The 15,465-nt window shown below is 40.5% G+C and overlaps 1 protein-coding gene across 3 annotated transcripts in view; it reads right to left on the bottom strand.

The window, feature by feature from the left end:
• Window positions 1–1,488: 1,488 nt before the first annotated feature.
• Window positions 1,489–15,465, bottom strand: part of KDM4D (lysine demethylase 4D) — a 34,665-nt gene continuing 20,688 nt past the window's right edge. For all 3 annotated transcript variants that reach the window (XM_078432978.2, XM_078432979.2, XM_078432977.2), the window contains one exon: window positions 1,489–3,984. In XM_078432978.2, the coding sequence (XP_078289104.2) occupies window positions 2,063–3,640 (1,578 nt within the window). In that variant the 5' untranslated portion in view covers window positions 3,641–3,984 and the 3' untranslated portion in view covers window positions 1,489–2,062. The remainder of the gene's footprint in view (window positions 3,985–15,465) is intronic.

The following is a 15,465-nucleotide window of genomic DNA, read 5'->3' as shown; positions in this document are numbered from 1 at the left end:
ATCTCAATTCCTAACATTTAAAATAGGAACATGAGCCAGGGATTGCCCTTGAAATTTTCAGAATTCTTGCATTCCCCTACACTGCTGTATCCACAACTGATCTCAATTGAAGGACCAAAAAAAACCCCTCAAGCTCTCAGTAACGCGTTACACCGAAGTGTCTTCGTTGCTTATGTAAGATATGCTGTGGGTCCAGTTGCTCTCTAGGGCTGCTCTCTTCCAGATGCTTCCAGTCCACTTCCATCCGGGGCTTCCACCGCCACCCCCCTGTCACCCGCTGTACCAGGTGTCCCTGAGCTCAGCTTCCCAAGCCCAGCATTCCAGAGTCTACTTCCATCTCCTGTCACATTAGGAAAGACCAAGGTGCCCAGCTGCATGGTGTAGAATGAGACACACATTCCTGCATCAGAATTCCCACCCAACACTATGTTTTCATTACTCTTGCCTTCGGGGATACGTGGGGCTTCCAATGCCAGAGCTTTCGTGATGTTCTTAGGGGAGAGCTGGAGGGAGTGGAGAGGCGCTTTGCTTCTCTGAAATGTTTCCTTCTGTACCCAACCCTCACTTGCAATTTCCAAGACTGATTCTGAGTTTTTCCACTTGTGTGTATTTTCAATTCTGACATCGAAATAACCATTGACTCTCAACACTATTGTTTGGACTTTCTAACTACTCCTGCCCCCACATCGTCACACCACAACTCAGTTCGCTGCTTAAATCCATAAATCCCAGCATGTCAAGGGCTGTGTCAAACTTCCAATGCCTTCTCCTGTCAAGGTGAAAAAAACCCTGATACTTTACATGAGCTACAAGGGCCTCATATCCTACACCTTGCCTCTCTCTTTCTTCCTCTCTATGCCCAGACACAAATGAGCTTCCTCTCTATTCCTGAGAAAACAGGAGTTCCATGTTGGGTCTATTCCACTTACTGTTTCCTCTAAGTGGAAATCAGCTCTGGATGCAGCTTCCTTTTTGTTAGTTGGGTCTTGGCAGAGGTCTCCTGCTCAATGAAACTCTCCGTGATTCCTCCAACCTAGGCCAGCCCTGCCCAGTGTGTTCCAGCATCCCACCCCTTTCCTGTCTTCACAGCACATGTTAACAAGTAGAATTCCCTTGTCCATTTCTTCGTGCACATGTCTCCTGGGATGAGTCAATGAATGGGCCATGCAAAGTATTGAAAACTCAGTGCAGACTTGGGGAGAAGGTCTTGGGATGGGGCACTTTGGTCCCCTGCATGCTCACCTCCCAGCAGCTGGGGTCCTACTGCCCAGAAAAGTACCAGGTGACTTCCACCAAGTCACCCTTAAGATAGGGCTGCAAGCCCAATCCCCTCACCCACCCGGTCAGCTCATACCCAATAACCATCTGCCAAATTGCTTCCTCATCAACATCACGCAATGCAGCCAGCCAACAAAAATCAGCCTTGCTTGAAATGTTCTGATATAATTATCAAGAAAAGTGCAGAAAAGAATAACCTCAACCCCTCAATTATTTGAATGCACAATATTTATTAGAAACGAATTTTAGATTTTAACATTGTGGTTACCTTTAATACATTTGTGAACAAATACTGGCCATAACACATTTTGAATACATCCAAGACTCAGAAAGATCATAAATTATGTTCTGAGTCTCTACTGACCCATTTGGTCAAAACGGCCTTGTTTTGCAAGAAAGGGGGGAAGGGGTAGGGTTGGAGAAAAGTCAGGGAGATTGGAGGAGAATCAAAACCCAGAAGCATTGGCCCAGAGGAGTCTGGGGAAGATTATGCTCTCATGACCTCAGCAGGACCTAGCTTACAGAGACACAAGAGTGTCTAGTGGATGAAACCTCAGTTGGCAACACAGGAATTAGCAGTGTCCAAAGACACTCCAGAGTCTGGCAGGAAGAACAAACTATGGCGAACATGATAAAGAACATGGACTCAACGCATCAGTGGCAACATCACTGGCCTCTGAAGACCAGTAACCTGCAGGCTGGCCCAAAGCTCTGATGTAAATGTGGTGGGTCTCAAGGAGCCTCCACACACAAGAGCAGTAGGTTACAACATTATCCCCTGGGCTTAGGGGAAAAGGGCACAACTGTACCCAGAAGCCTCCGCAGGTTGCTGGAGTCCAGGGCTCAGTGGTACAGGGTTGTCCACTGAGGGTTCATCCACAGGACCGGGCAGAGCCTCAGGGTACTGGGCTGTGTGCGTTGTTCCCACCGAGAGACGCCTCTTGGCCCGGGCCTGGATGCTGGGCCCCGGGGCCCCTTGTTCCCGAGGACGACGACCAGGACCACATCTGCCCATTGAGGGATGAACATCTCGGGCAGAGGGAATCGGGGTCGGTGGTCGGGTGGCGCTGGCCTCCTGGGAAGTGCAGGCGGGGACAAGCCCAGACTGGGCATCAGAGGAAGAACTCTGGGCCGGCGAGGAGCGTGGGGAGGCCAGGCACATCGGGGTGCGACGGCCAGTCCCACCACTAGCGGCCACAGGCCGAGGGGTGCGCGTGGCCCGGCGGGGTGGGAGGTGCCTCAGGCCCAGCAGGGCTCTCCGGGGAGCTTGGGCCTCCCTCCAGGCGCTGAGCTCCCCCTTGTCTGGCGAGGTGGGCTCCGTGTGGTCCACAACAGCCCGGTCCTGCCCGCGCTTCCACAGCTCATAGCGCTCAGGCTGCAGGATGCGCACGAAGGCGTCCATGGAGAAGGTGACCCTGGCCTCCCCGCAGCTGCACTGAGACGCCACTTTGCCATAATCGATCCATCGCGGGGTGGCGAAGTTGATGGCTTCTGCGCAGTTGAAGCCGTGGTTGAAGCCAGAGTGGTAGCCATAGGGAAACGTCACCATGAACTCGCCAGCCTCCTGAGTGATCCGATTGAAGGGGATCCCGTTGTCCTTGAGGACCGTGGGCGAGATGAGAGCCACCTTGTGCCGCAGGAAGGCGTCACAGGCGCGGGCACTGCCCGGGAACAGCTCGGTGGCCAGGCGCTCCAGGCGCCGGCCGTGCTCCGGGGGCACCGCGTACCAGGTTTTGGGCTCCCCGAAGTGCAGGTAGTTGATGCTGTAAAGGTCCATGTCCTCCGTGTGCCAGGCGAAGGTGGTCTTCCACATGCCAAAGTACAGGTAGGGCGTGTTGACGCCCTCGATGACCACGCCGCACTCCTGCTCCAGCAGGTCCTGGATGGTTCCCAGGTGGCCAAGGTTCCACTGTTGAGTGTTTTCCGCAAACAAGGAGCCGCTGATGTCAGCGCCATAAATCGGAGAATCGTACAGGCGGGTTTTCCAATACTTTCGCTCCAAATCCTCAAAATCCGAGTGTGGCGGAGTCCGATACTTTCCGCTGTTTGCCAGTTGGCGATACTCCGCCACTGTCATGGCTTTCTTCTTTTTATGGTATTGAGTAAACACACCTGCCCGCCCAGAGACCACCTGCTGGAGGGGAGTTGCTATTAAGATGTCACTGATATCGTCATAGGTCTGCCTGGCTTGCCATTCCTTGGGGGGAATCACCTTGGCCAGGCCTGCGCGGTGTGCACCTTCGGATTCCATGTATGCAATGTATTTATCAAAGTCATTAAATTCTTCTTTGGTTGGATGAAATATCATTATGGTACAATTTGGGTTCTGAGCAAAGTTGGCCTTAGACTTCATGGTTTTCATTAATAAGCACCAAAGCCCAAACTTTTTAGATATCTTCTGGATATTTGAGGATGCTGGAAAATGCTACTTTTTCAAAAATGAATTTGAGTGTCTGTGTCAGCTGGAAACACCAGTGGACTACTATTACTATGCAAATTAAAGGATAATGTTTGTTAGGCTTGCTGATTCATCAGGGAACAGCACTCGTGGTAGAATATTCGCCCAGAAATGAGGGTGGCTGTGCCTGCAATTCTGTGATGCTCCTCTGTTGGCACGTGGTTCGGTCCTCTTGAGGTTTGTTGAATCACTCAGTCTTCAGTGGGTATCCTAAAGGTAGTGTCTTCAGGGCAGTGTTTAGACAAAGCCTAAAAGAAAAAAATACAAAAATTTTGAAAGTTAATGTAGGAAAAGTATTAGAGAGTTACAGATAAAATACCACCATGGAACATTATTGAACGCTCAAAAAATGGCTAAAAATTTTTTTAAGTTTATTTATTTATTTTGACGGGGGGAGTGGGAGGGGCAAAGAGAGAGGGAGAGAGAGAGAATCCCAAGCAGGCTCCACTCTGTCCGAGCAGAGCCAGACACGGGGCTTGATCCCATGAACTGACTGTGAGATCATGACCTGAGCTGAAATCAAGAGTCAGATGCTTAACCAACTGAGCCACCCAGGCACCCAAAGGGCTAAAATTTTATTTTATTTTTATTTATTTATTTATATTTTTTTATATAACTTATTGTCAAGTTAGCTGACATACAGTGCATATGGTGTGCTCTTGGGAGTAGATTCCCATGATTCATCACTTACATAAAACACCCAGTGCTCATCCCAATGAGTGCTCTCCTCAATGCCCATCACCCATTTTTCCCATACCCCCACCCCCACCCCCTTTCACCCTGTTTATTTTCTGTATTTAAAAGTCTCTTATGGTTTTCCTCCCTCTTCATAACTATATATATTTTTTCTTTCCCTTCCCCCAGTCTTCTGTTAAGTTTCTCAACTTCCACATATGAGTGAAAACATATATCTGTCTTTCTCTGACCGACTTATTTCACTTAGCATAATGCACTCCAGTTCCATCCATGTTGTTGCAAATGGCAAGATTTCATTCTTTTTTGTTGCTGAGTAGTATTCCATTTTACATATATACCACATAAAAGGCTAAAATTTTATAAGATGATAAAACAAGAGGTCGTGTGGATGTGGAACAATGGGAATTTCATACTCTAATAAAGATAATGGAAATCATTACACTCACCTTGGAAAACTATTTGGATAGTATGTACTAATAAAACTGAGCATGTGCATGTGTAAAATTGAACGCATACATGTGCATACATGAGGAAACATGCCTAGGTAACATGCATGACTCTGCACTAAAAGGTACCTCTGAGAATGTTCATAACAAAATTACTTCTAGTAGCCAAATACTGGAAACAACCTAAATACCCATCAACTATTGAATGGATGAACATTATGGTATATTCATACAATCGAATATAATATAGAATGACGATAAACAAAACCACATAGAAACATAAAAAATAATTTTATAAACATCATACTGAGCAACATAATCCATGATTCCATTTTTATAAAGATAAAAATGCGGGGCACCTGAGTGGCTCAGCCGGTTAACCATCCAACTCTTGGTTTCAGCTCAGGTCATGATCTCACAGTTCATGAGTTTGAGCCCCACATCAGACTCTGTGCTGTCAGTGTGGAGCCTGCTTGCGATTCTCTTTCTCCCTCTCTCTCTGGCCCTCCCCCACTTGCTCTCTCTCTTTCTTTCTCAAAACAAATAAAAAAACTTAAAGAAAAGATAAAAATGAGGCAAAGTTAGCTATATTAGATGTCAGAGTAGTAGTTACCTTTGAGAAAAAGAGAGATTGTGAGTGGGGCATAAGGAAGCCTCTGAAGAAATATTAATACTCTTGTTCTTAACCTAGGGCTGGTTACACAGCTATCAAAAGAGCTAATTGTGATAATTCATCAAGCTATGATGATTTTCACAAATTTCCATATGTTTATCAAAAAATAGACTTTAAGTGCAGCTCAGCCATAATGGGGGGTGCATGCAGCCCACATAGTATACATCTCTGAAGTGCTTGGTTCTGGTGAACAGGGGGCATTGTGCTGTAAGGCACCTAAGGACCTCTTCTTTATAGAGCCTCAACTTTCCAAGATCAGGAGACATAGCTGACTTTCCTAATACATAGAAACAGACACTGAGAGCTTGACAAAATGAGAAGACAGAGGGAGAGTGTGATGCTAAGTGAAATAAGCCATACAGAGAAAGACAGATACCATATGGTTTCACTCTTATGTGGATCCTGAGAAACATAACAGAAACCCATGGGGGAGGGGAAGGAAAAAAAAAAAAAAAAAAAAAAAGAGGTTAGAGTGGGAGAGAGCCAAAGCATTAGAGACTGTTAAAAACTGAGAACAAACTGAGGGTTGATGGGGGGTGGGAGGGAGGGCAGGGTGGGAGGGAGGGCAGGGTGGGTGATGGGTATTGAGGAGGGCACCTTTTGGGATGAGCACTGGGTGTTGTATGGAAACCAATTTGACAGTAAATTTCATATATTAAAAAAAAAAAAAAAATACTTGGTAAAAAAAAAAAAAAAAAAAAAAAGAGAACAGGACAAAACCATAGCAAGAGAACTAAATGAAACTGAGATAAGCAATATGCCTGATAAAAATTCAAAGTAATGGTCATAAACATACTTATGGACTCAGTAAAACCTTAAACAAAGAGAGAAAATATAAAAAAGAACCAATCTGAGATAAAGAACTCAATAACTGAAATAAAAAATACACTGGAAGAAATCGATAGCAGATTAGAGGAGGTGGAAGAACAGACTAGCACTTGGAAGACAGGGTAATGGTAAGCAATCAAGTTGAATAGAAAAAAGAAAACAAGCATAATAAAACATGAGAATCAGTTAAGGAAACTTGGTGACATCCTCAAAGGTAATAACATTTGCATTATGGGGATCTCAGAAAAAGAGAGAGAGAGAATGGGGCAGAAAATTAATTTGAATAAATGAAAACATCCCTAATCTGGGGAAGGGAACAGACATGTAGATCCAGGAAGCACGGAGAGTCCCCAACAAAATTAACCCAAAGAGGTCCACACCAAGACACATAATAATTAAAATGGCAAAATGTAGTGATAAAGAGAGAATTTTAAAAGCAGCCAGAGAAAAGAGTTACATACAAGGAAAACCCCGTAAGGCTATCAGCTAATTTTTCAGCAGAAACTTTGCAGGCCAGAAGAGAGTGGCAAGATATATTCAAAGTACTGAAAGAAAGAAACCTGCAACTAAGAATACTCTACTCAGCTTTATTATCATTCAGAATAAAAGGAGAGACAAAGAGTTTCCCAGACAAACAAAAGTTAGAGGGCTCATCACCACTAAAGCAGCCTTATGAGAAACATTAAAGGGAATTCTTTGAGTGGAAAGAAAATGCCATAATCAGGAATAAGAAAATTATGAAAGGAAAAATTTTCATAGGCAAATGCAAACATATAATAAAGTAGTAGATTAATCATTTATAAAACCATAATGGAGGCTAAACCACAAAAGCAGTAAAATCAACAAAATCCATAAAAATCAGTCAAGGGATTCACAAAATAAAAGGATATAAAGTATGACATCTTATACATAAAACATGGGGTGGGGGAATAAAAATTTTATAATGAGTTCAAACATAAATGACCTGATATAGACTGCTATATGCATAAGATGTTACATCTGAACCTAATGGTAACCAAAAATCAAAACCTGTAATAGATACATAAAAAATAAAGAGAAAGGAAACCAATCACATCAAGCCATCAAACCACAAGGGAACAGAACAAGGAAAGAAGGAACAGAGAAGAACTACAAAAACAAACGTAAAATAAGTAGCAAAATGGCAATAAGTACATAACTATCATAATTACTTTAAATGTAAATGAACTGAATGCTCTAATTAAAAAACATAGGGTAACTAAATGGATAAAAAAGCAAGACCCATCTATATGCTGCTACAAGAGACTCACTTCAGATCTAGACACATGCAGATTGAAAGTGAAGGGATGGAAAAACATTTACCATGGAAATGGAAGTGGAAAGAAAGCTGTGGTAGCAATATTTACATTGGACAAAATATACTTTAAAACAAAGTCTATAATAAGAGACAAAGAAGGATACTACATAATGACAAAAGGAACAATCCAACAAGAAGCTATAACGACTGTAAATATACACCCAATATGGGAGCAACTAAGTACATAAAACAACTATTGATTGACATAAAGGAAGAAATTGACACTAATACAATAATAGTAGAGGACTTTAATGCCCACTTATATCAATGGATGGATCATCCACACAGAAAATCAACAAGGAAAGAGTGGCTTTGAATGACACATTGGGCCAGATACATCTAACAGATATATTCAGAGCATTCTATCCTGAAACAGTGGAATACACATTCTTTTCAAGTGCATATGGAAATTCTCCAGAAGAGATCACATTAGGCCACAAAACAAGTCTCAATAAATTTAAAAAAGTTGTAATCATATCATGCATCTTTTCTGACCACAACAGTATGAAACTAGAAATCAAGAAAATCTGGAAAGAATTAAAATACATGAAGGTTAAATAACATACTATTAAACAATAAATGGGTCAACCAAGAAATCAAAGAGGATATCAAAAAATACATGGAGACAGGGGATCCTGAGTGGCTCAGTTGGTTAAGTGTCTGACTTCAGTTCAGGTCATGATCTCACAGTTTGTGAGTTCAAGCCCCGCATCGGGCTCTGTACTGACAGCTCGGAGCCTGGAGCCTGCTTTGTATTCTGTCTCTGTCTCTCTCTGCCCCTCACTTGCTCTCTCACTCTCTCTTTCTCTCAAAAATAAACATTAAAAAAGTAAAAAATAAAAAATGAAAAACTACATGGAGACAAATAATGAAAACACAATGACCCCAAATTTTTAGGATTCAGCAAAAGCTGTCCTAAGAGGGAAGTTTATAGCAATACAGGCCTACCTAAAGAAACAAGAAAAATCTCAAACAAACAACCTAACCTTAGACCTAAAGAAGCTAGAAAAAGAAAAACAAACAAAGCCCAAAGCCAATGGAAAAAAGGAAATAGTAAAGATTAGAGCAGAAATAAATGAAACAGAGACTAAAAAAATAAACTGAATAGCACAATGAAACCAGGATAAGATAAACAAAATTGATAAACCTTTAGCCAGACTCATCAAGAAAAAAGAGAGAGGACTCCAATAATTAAAATCAGAAATAAAGGAGGTGAAATAACAACTGACACCCCAGAAGTGAAAAGTATTTTAAGACAATAGTATGAAAAACTATATGCCAACAAACTGGACAACCTAGAAGAAAATGGATAAATTCTTAGAAATATATAATCTTCCAAAACTGAATCAGAAAGAAATAGAAAATTGGAACACACCAATTAATAGCAATGAAATTAAATCAGTAATCAAAAAACTTCCAAAAGACAAAAGTCCAGAACCAGATGGCTTTATAGGTAGATTCTACCAAGCATTTATTTTTTTTTAATATATGAAATTTATTGTCAAATTGGTTTCCATACAACACCCAGTGCTCATCCCAAAAGATGCCCTCTTCAATGCCCATCACCTACTCTTCCCTCCCTCCCCCCCCCCATCAACCCTCATTTTGTTCTCAGTTTTTTTGTTTTTTTTTTTTTAAATTTTTTTCAACGTTTATTTATTTTTGAGACAGAGAGAGACAGAGCATGAACGGGGGAGGGTCAGAGAGAGAGGGAGACACAGAATCCAAAGCAGGCTCCAGGCCCTGAGCTGTCAACACAGAGCCCGACGCGGGGCTCGAACCCACATACCGCGAGATCGTGACCTGAGCTGAAGTCGGACGCTTAACCGACTGAGCCACCCCGGCGCCCCTGTTCTCAGTTTTTAACACCTCTTATGCTTTGGCTTTCTCCCACTCTAACCTCATTTTTCTTTCCTTCCCCTCCCCCATGGGCTTCTGTTAAGTTTCTCAGGATCCACATAAGAGTGAAACCATATGGCATCTGTCTTTCTCTGTATGGCTTATTTCACTTAGCATCACACTCTCCAGTTCCATCCACGTTGCTACAAAGGGCCATATTTCATTCTTTCTCATTGCCACGTAGTACTCCATTGTGTATATAAACCACAATTTCTTTATCCATTCATCAGTTGATGGACATTTAGGTTTTTTTCCAAAATTTGGCTATTGTTGAGAGTGCTGCTATAAACATTGGGGTACAAGTGCCCCTATGCATCAGTACTCCTGTATCCCTTGGGTAAATTCCTAGCAGTGCTACTGCTGGATCATAGGGTAAGTCTATTTTTAATTTTTTAAGGAACCCCCACTGTTTTCCAGAGTGGCTGCACCAATTTGCATTCCCACCAACAGTGCAAGAGGGTTCCCGTTTCTCCACATCCTCTCCAGCATCTATAGTCTCCTGATTTGTTCATTTTCTACAAAGCATTTAAAGAAGAGCTGGGGCACCTGGGTAGCTCAGTCAGTTAAGCATGCAACTCTCAATTTCGGCTCAAGTTGTGATCTAAGGGTTTGTGGGACTGAGTCTTACACTGGGATCCATGCTGGCAGCACGATACCCACTTGGGATTCTCTCTCTCCCCCTCTCTCTGCCCCTCCCCTGATCATGCTCACTCTCTCTCTCTTTCTCTCTCAAAAATAAATAAATAAGTTTAAAATAAAAAAAACAAATTGAAGTCACAAATGAAAGGATATTCCATGCTCATGGATTGAAAGAACCAATGTTGTTAAAATGTGCACATCACCCAAAGCAATCTACAGATTTAATACAATCCTCATCAAAATACCAACAACATTCTTCACAGAACTAAAACAAATAATCCTCAAATTTGTATGGAACCACAAGAGACTGAATATCTAAAGCCATATTGAGAAAGAAAAACAAAGCTGGAGGTATCACAATCCCAGATTTCAAGATATACTACCAAAGCTATAGTAATCAAAATAGCATGTTATGAGCACAAAAGTAGACACATAGATCAATGGAACAGAAAAGAGATCACATAAATAAACCCATGTTTCTATGGTCAATTAATCTATAACAAAATAGGCAAGAATATGCAATGGGAAAAAGTCTCTTCAACAAAAGGTGTTGGGAAAACTGGATAGCTATAAAAAAAAGAATGAAACTGAACTACTCTTTTATACCATACACAAAATAAACTCAGAATGAATTAAGGACCTAAATGGGGAGACCTGAAACCATAAATTCTTAGAAGAAAGCATAGACAGTAGTTTCTTTGACATCAGTCATATAAACATTTTTCTATATCTGTCTCCACAGGCAAGGGACACAAAAGCAAAAATAAACTATTGGGACTACATCAAAATAAAAAGCTTTTACACAGTCAAGGAAACCACTGACAAAATAAAAAGGCAGCCTATAAATGGTAGAAAATATTTGTAAATGATACATGCAATAAGGGGGTAATATCCAAAATACATAGAGAACTTATAAAACCCAACTCCCAAAACAAAAACAAAAACTGAAAAAAAACAATCTGATTAAAAAATGGACAAAGACCTGAATAGACATTTTTCCAAAGACAACATACAGATGGCCAACGACATATGAAAATATTCTCAATATCACTAATCATCAGGGAAATGAAAATCAAAACCACAATGAGATAACTCTTTACTTATGTCAGAATGGCTACAATCAAAAAGCATGGGCAAGGATGTGGAGAAAAAGGAACCCTTTGCGCATTGTTGGTAAGCATGCAAATTGGTGCAACCACTGTAGGAAACAGTGTGAAGATTCCTCTAAGATTAAAAATAGAACTACCATATTATCCAGTCATTCCACTGCTGGGTACTTACCCAAAGAATATGAAAAAACTTACTTGCAAAGACATATGCACCCCAATGTTTATTGAAGTATTATTTATAATATCTAAGATATGGAAGTAACCCGTGTCCATCAATAAATGAAATGGATAAAGAAGACATAGAATATTACTTAGCCATAAAAAGAATGAGATCTTGCCATTTGTAACAATGTGGATGGACCTAGAGGATATAAAGTGAAATGAGTCAGAGAAAGACAAACACCATGATTTCACTCAAATGTGAAATTGAAGAAACAAAACAAATGAACAAACAAAAGAGACAAAGCACTCTTTACATTTTTTTTTAATTTTTAAAATTTATTTTAATTCTAGTATAGTTAACATACAGTGTTGTATTAGTTTCACATGTACAATATAGTGATTCAACAATTTCTACACATTAGCATGATGAGCACTGGGTAATATATAGAATTGCCAAATTATATTGTATACCTGAATCTAATATAACATTGTATGTTAATTATACCTCAATGAAAAAATTAAAATAAAATAAAGATTGAGTTTAGGCATTAAGCTAGCATTAAAGACTATGAGACATATTTCATTACATTAACAGAAATAAATGAACTAAACACTGAATTAATTAAAGGGGCTAGAAAATAGAGACAAAAGGAAGAGGATTAAAGAAATGGCAAGGAATAAAGATGAAATTAATGAAAGATAATACATACACAACCGGTATGAAGACCAAAAATGTTCTTTGAAGAGATTAATAAAAGCAACAAACCATGAGTATAATTGATCATAAGAAAAGAGAGAAGACAACAAGCAGTAATAGGAATTAACAGAACACAAATCTAATAATACAGTAGAAAAAATTTAAGAGAATCGTATCAGCATCTTGCTAGCAAAATTTTCAAAAGAGATCAATTTTCTACAGAGAAAAAATATCCAAAATGGACCCAAGAAAAATTAGGAAGCATGAACACAGAAGCATAAGAATCTGGTTCCAAGTATGACCCCTAAAAGCCCAAGAGATACATCATAATATAGGTGAATCTAGCAAATTTTTAAGAAAGTTAGCTCTTATTAATGCAAATTCTTTCAGAGAAAAAGTTAGAAAGCCACTCAGATGAGGCTACAATGTCTGATAGCAAAATAAGAAAACAACAGAAAATTAAAACAACAGAAAATTATGCTATATGCCATCTTTAAGTTATAAACATAGATGAAAGCTTAAACAGAATGTTATCCAACCAAATCAAGAAACATATTAAAAGAATAATATCTCATGACCAAATAGAATGTATTCCAGGAATATAAGGATGATTCAGTATCTGAAAATCTAATGAAGTAATTCAGAATACTAACAAAGAAAATGAAAACTATCATCATCTTGTAGGTACCAAAAAACTATTTGATGAAATTCAACACTTATTCATGATTTTTAAATTCTTTACTTGTAAACCATTAAAAAATATTTCTATAGTAAGATGAAGGGTTTCAATGTAAAAAATGAACAGCAAGTATCATTCTTAGCAGTGAAATAAAAGAAACATTCTTAAGGAGAAAAAGATGCTAACTACTTCATTGACATTATCTCAAGAGGTCCCTTAATACTGTTTGCTAATCCTTTTATACTCTCCTAATTTCTGTTTATCTGCTCTCCAAATATTCTATTTTATCTTCCCTGTCTTCAAATTTGGGCATGCCTACTCCATTCACTTAGAATCCTTCAAATGTCCTAAGAGTCCCTACATGATCTGGTACCCCACTACCTCTTGATGCTCAGTATCACTGCTTTCTACTCTACCTACCTCTTGCTCTCTCACTTCCAACCACATCCCGGGCTGTGTCTCAGAAAAGCCTGGAGTACGCCTACCTGATGGTCTTTGCAGACAAGCAATTCTCTTACCTCCCTTGAGTTTCAGTTCAAATATCACCTTCTCCGATTGCCTTGTTTTGGATAAAATTAGAGATGGTTTTCTCTCAAGAAAACAGTCTCTCAAGAAAACAACTCCCAACGAAACATGAACTTATATGTCTTTTCAAAATTCTAATCACATTGGCCCCACCCCAAGTCCATCATCCCTAGTCCAATCACCACTGAATCCAATTAGCTATCCAACCACCTCTTCCAACTGAACTCACAATGTTCTTTGTTTTAGTAAACACCCTCATTTTCAATGTTACCAGCTACAAAGCATGCGTGTTTTGCCTGAATTTTTTTCTTGGAGACTTCTTACAAGAAAATAAAGACGGGAAATGACGGCCAACCCTCAACAAATCTGAAATTGTGTTTAAAAATAAAAATAAAAACAATTTGTAAGCTCAAACAGCTTTCTCCACAGCCAGAGCTACTGTGACTGTTGAAACTGCCAAGGACTGAGTAAGGAGGAATGGCTGGAAGATTATATAGAGCAGTTAATGCTGGGCTTTCCAGGTAAACTACCTAGATGTACCTATGGGGGGGACAAGTAAGCCTACTCCTATCTTTTTTTTTTTTTTTTTACTGTTTATTTATTTATTTCTATTGAGAGAGAGAGAGAGAGAGAGAGAGAGAGAGAGAGAGAGAAAACGTGAGCACAAGCATTGGCGCATGAGTTGGGGAGGGGCAGAGAGAGAGGGAGAGAGAGAATCCCAGGCAAGATCCACACTCAGTGTGGAGCCCCATGCGGGGCTCAACTTCACGAGTGTCAGATCATGACCTAAGCTGAAATCGAGTCAGGCGCTTAACCAACTGAGCCACCCAGGTGCCCCTAGCTTACTGCTATCTTAAGTTGGTGTTTGAAATCAGAGCGGACCTCCTGGAGATTCTGATTCCACTTGGAGTCACCTTAGAAAATTATTGGAAATTTCTGACTTTTTCTGGACAAATTGCCTGGAAGTTTGCCAGAAACCAAGAGCACAAGCACATTTTGTGGGATCTGAAGGTTACATAAAATTGTAGAACCCTCCTAGGAACAGAAAGATTTCCTTGGGAACACTGACAGGACGGGAAGAAAATAGTATAGGAAAGATAGCACAGTTGTTAGGGAACAAAACATATTAGCATTTGGGTCTGCCCAAAAACTATAGGGAAGAAAAGACAACCTTGCCAAAGAAGTGTGGTGAGGAGGAGCTCCTGGGGAAGAGTCAACCACATTATGGTTAGAGATTGAGGCATTTTATCTCACCCTACAGTCTCCCCAATAAGACTACACCAGATCACCTCAAAATAATAGAAACTCCTCACATCTCCTGTGGTTCCCAAGAATCTTGGCACCCTAGGTTCTTCCACCTTATTCGAGGTCCATCCAGACAAGAGGAAGCTAGGACGCATGCCCAATCCAATGCCATCCCATTCCCCAACAAGGTCACCATAATTTGGCTTCTTTATTAAACATAAACTCTTTTTCCTTTGGGTCTGGGATCTGAAGCCAAAATAGCCAAGGAAGGGTTTGCTTTCTGTGACCTGGTGGCTACTGTAAAAGTACCCAAACAAACAGATGCTGCAGACTCAAATGCCAATGGCAGAGGCACTTTGAGTAAGCGGTGGTAGCTCTTGGCACCTCTGCTTTAGATGGACCCTAAGGCACTAAAGAATCTGCAGAGGTGGGATAAGGAGGATCAGTACACTCCTCTCCTTTTCCAACTTTAGTGTCCAAGGACGAAAGGAAGGTTATAGCTGGTAAAATAACCTCTCGGTCTTTACAGAACTTATTGCTAATAAATGTGGATGAGGGGACCAGATAACAATCTGGCTCGTCCTTAAGGGAACATGACAAATACAATTAATTTAGACTCTAAATTCTGGGTGGATGTCAAATAACATCTCTCTCTTCTTATTCCAGATATAACTGAGAGCACTCAAGAGTCTTGGGGATAGATGGTTATGAAGCAGTGTCCAAAAATGACCCTAGATGTTTACCCTAGAATGCCTCAACAATAGGGTAGTCCAAACTCCTTCCCCTAGCTGATGG

The sequence above is a fragment of the Panthera onca genome, chromosome D1 (genome assembly GCF_046562875.1).
Source record: "Panthera onca isolate mPanOnc1 chromosome D1, mPanOnc1 haplotype 2, whole genome shotgun sequence".
Taxonomy (NCBI): Eukaryota; Metazoa; Chordata; class Mammalia; order Carnivora; family Felidae; genus Panthera; species Panthera onca.
Note: the sequence above shows the minus strand (reverse complement) of the source record. Positions and strands in the feature narration are given on the sequence as shown.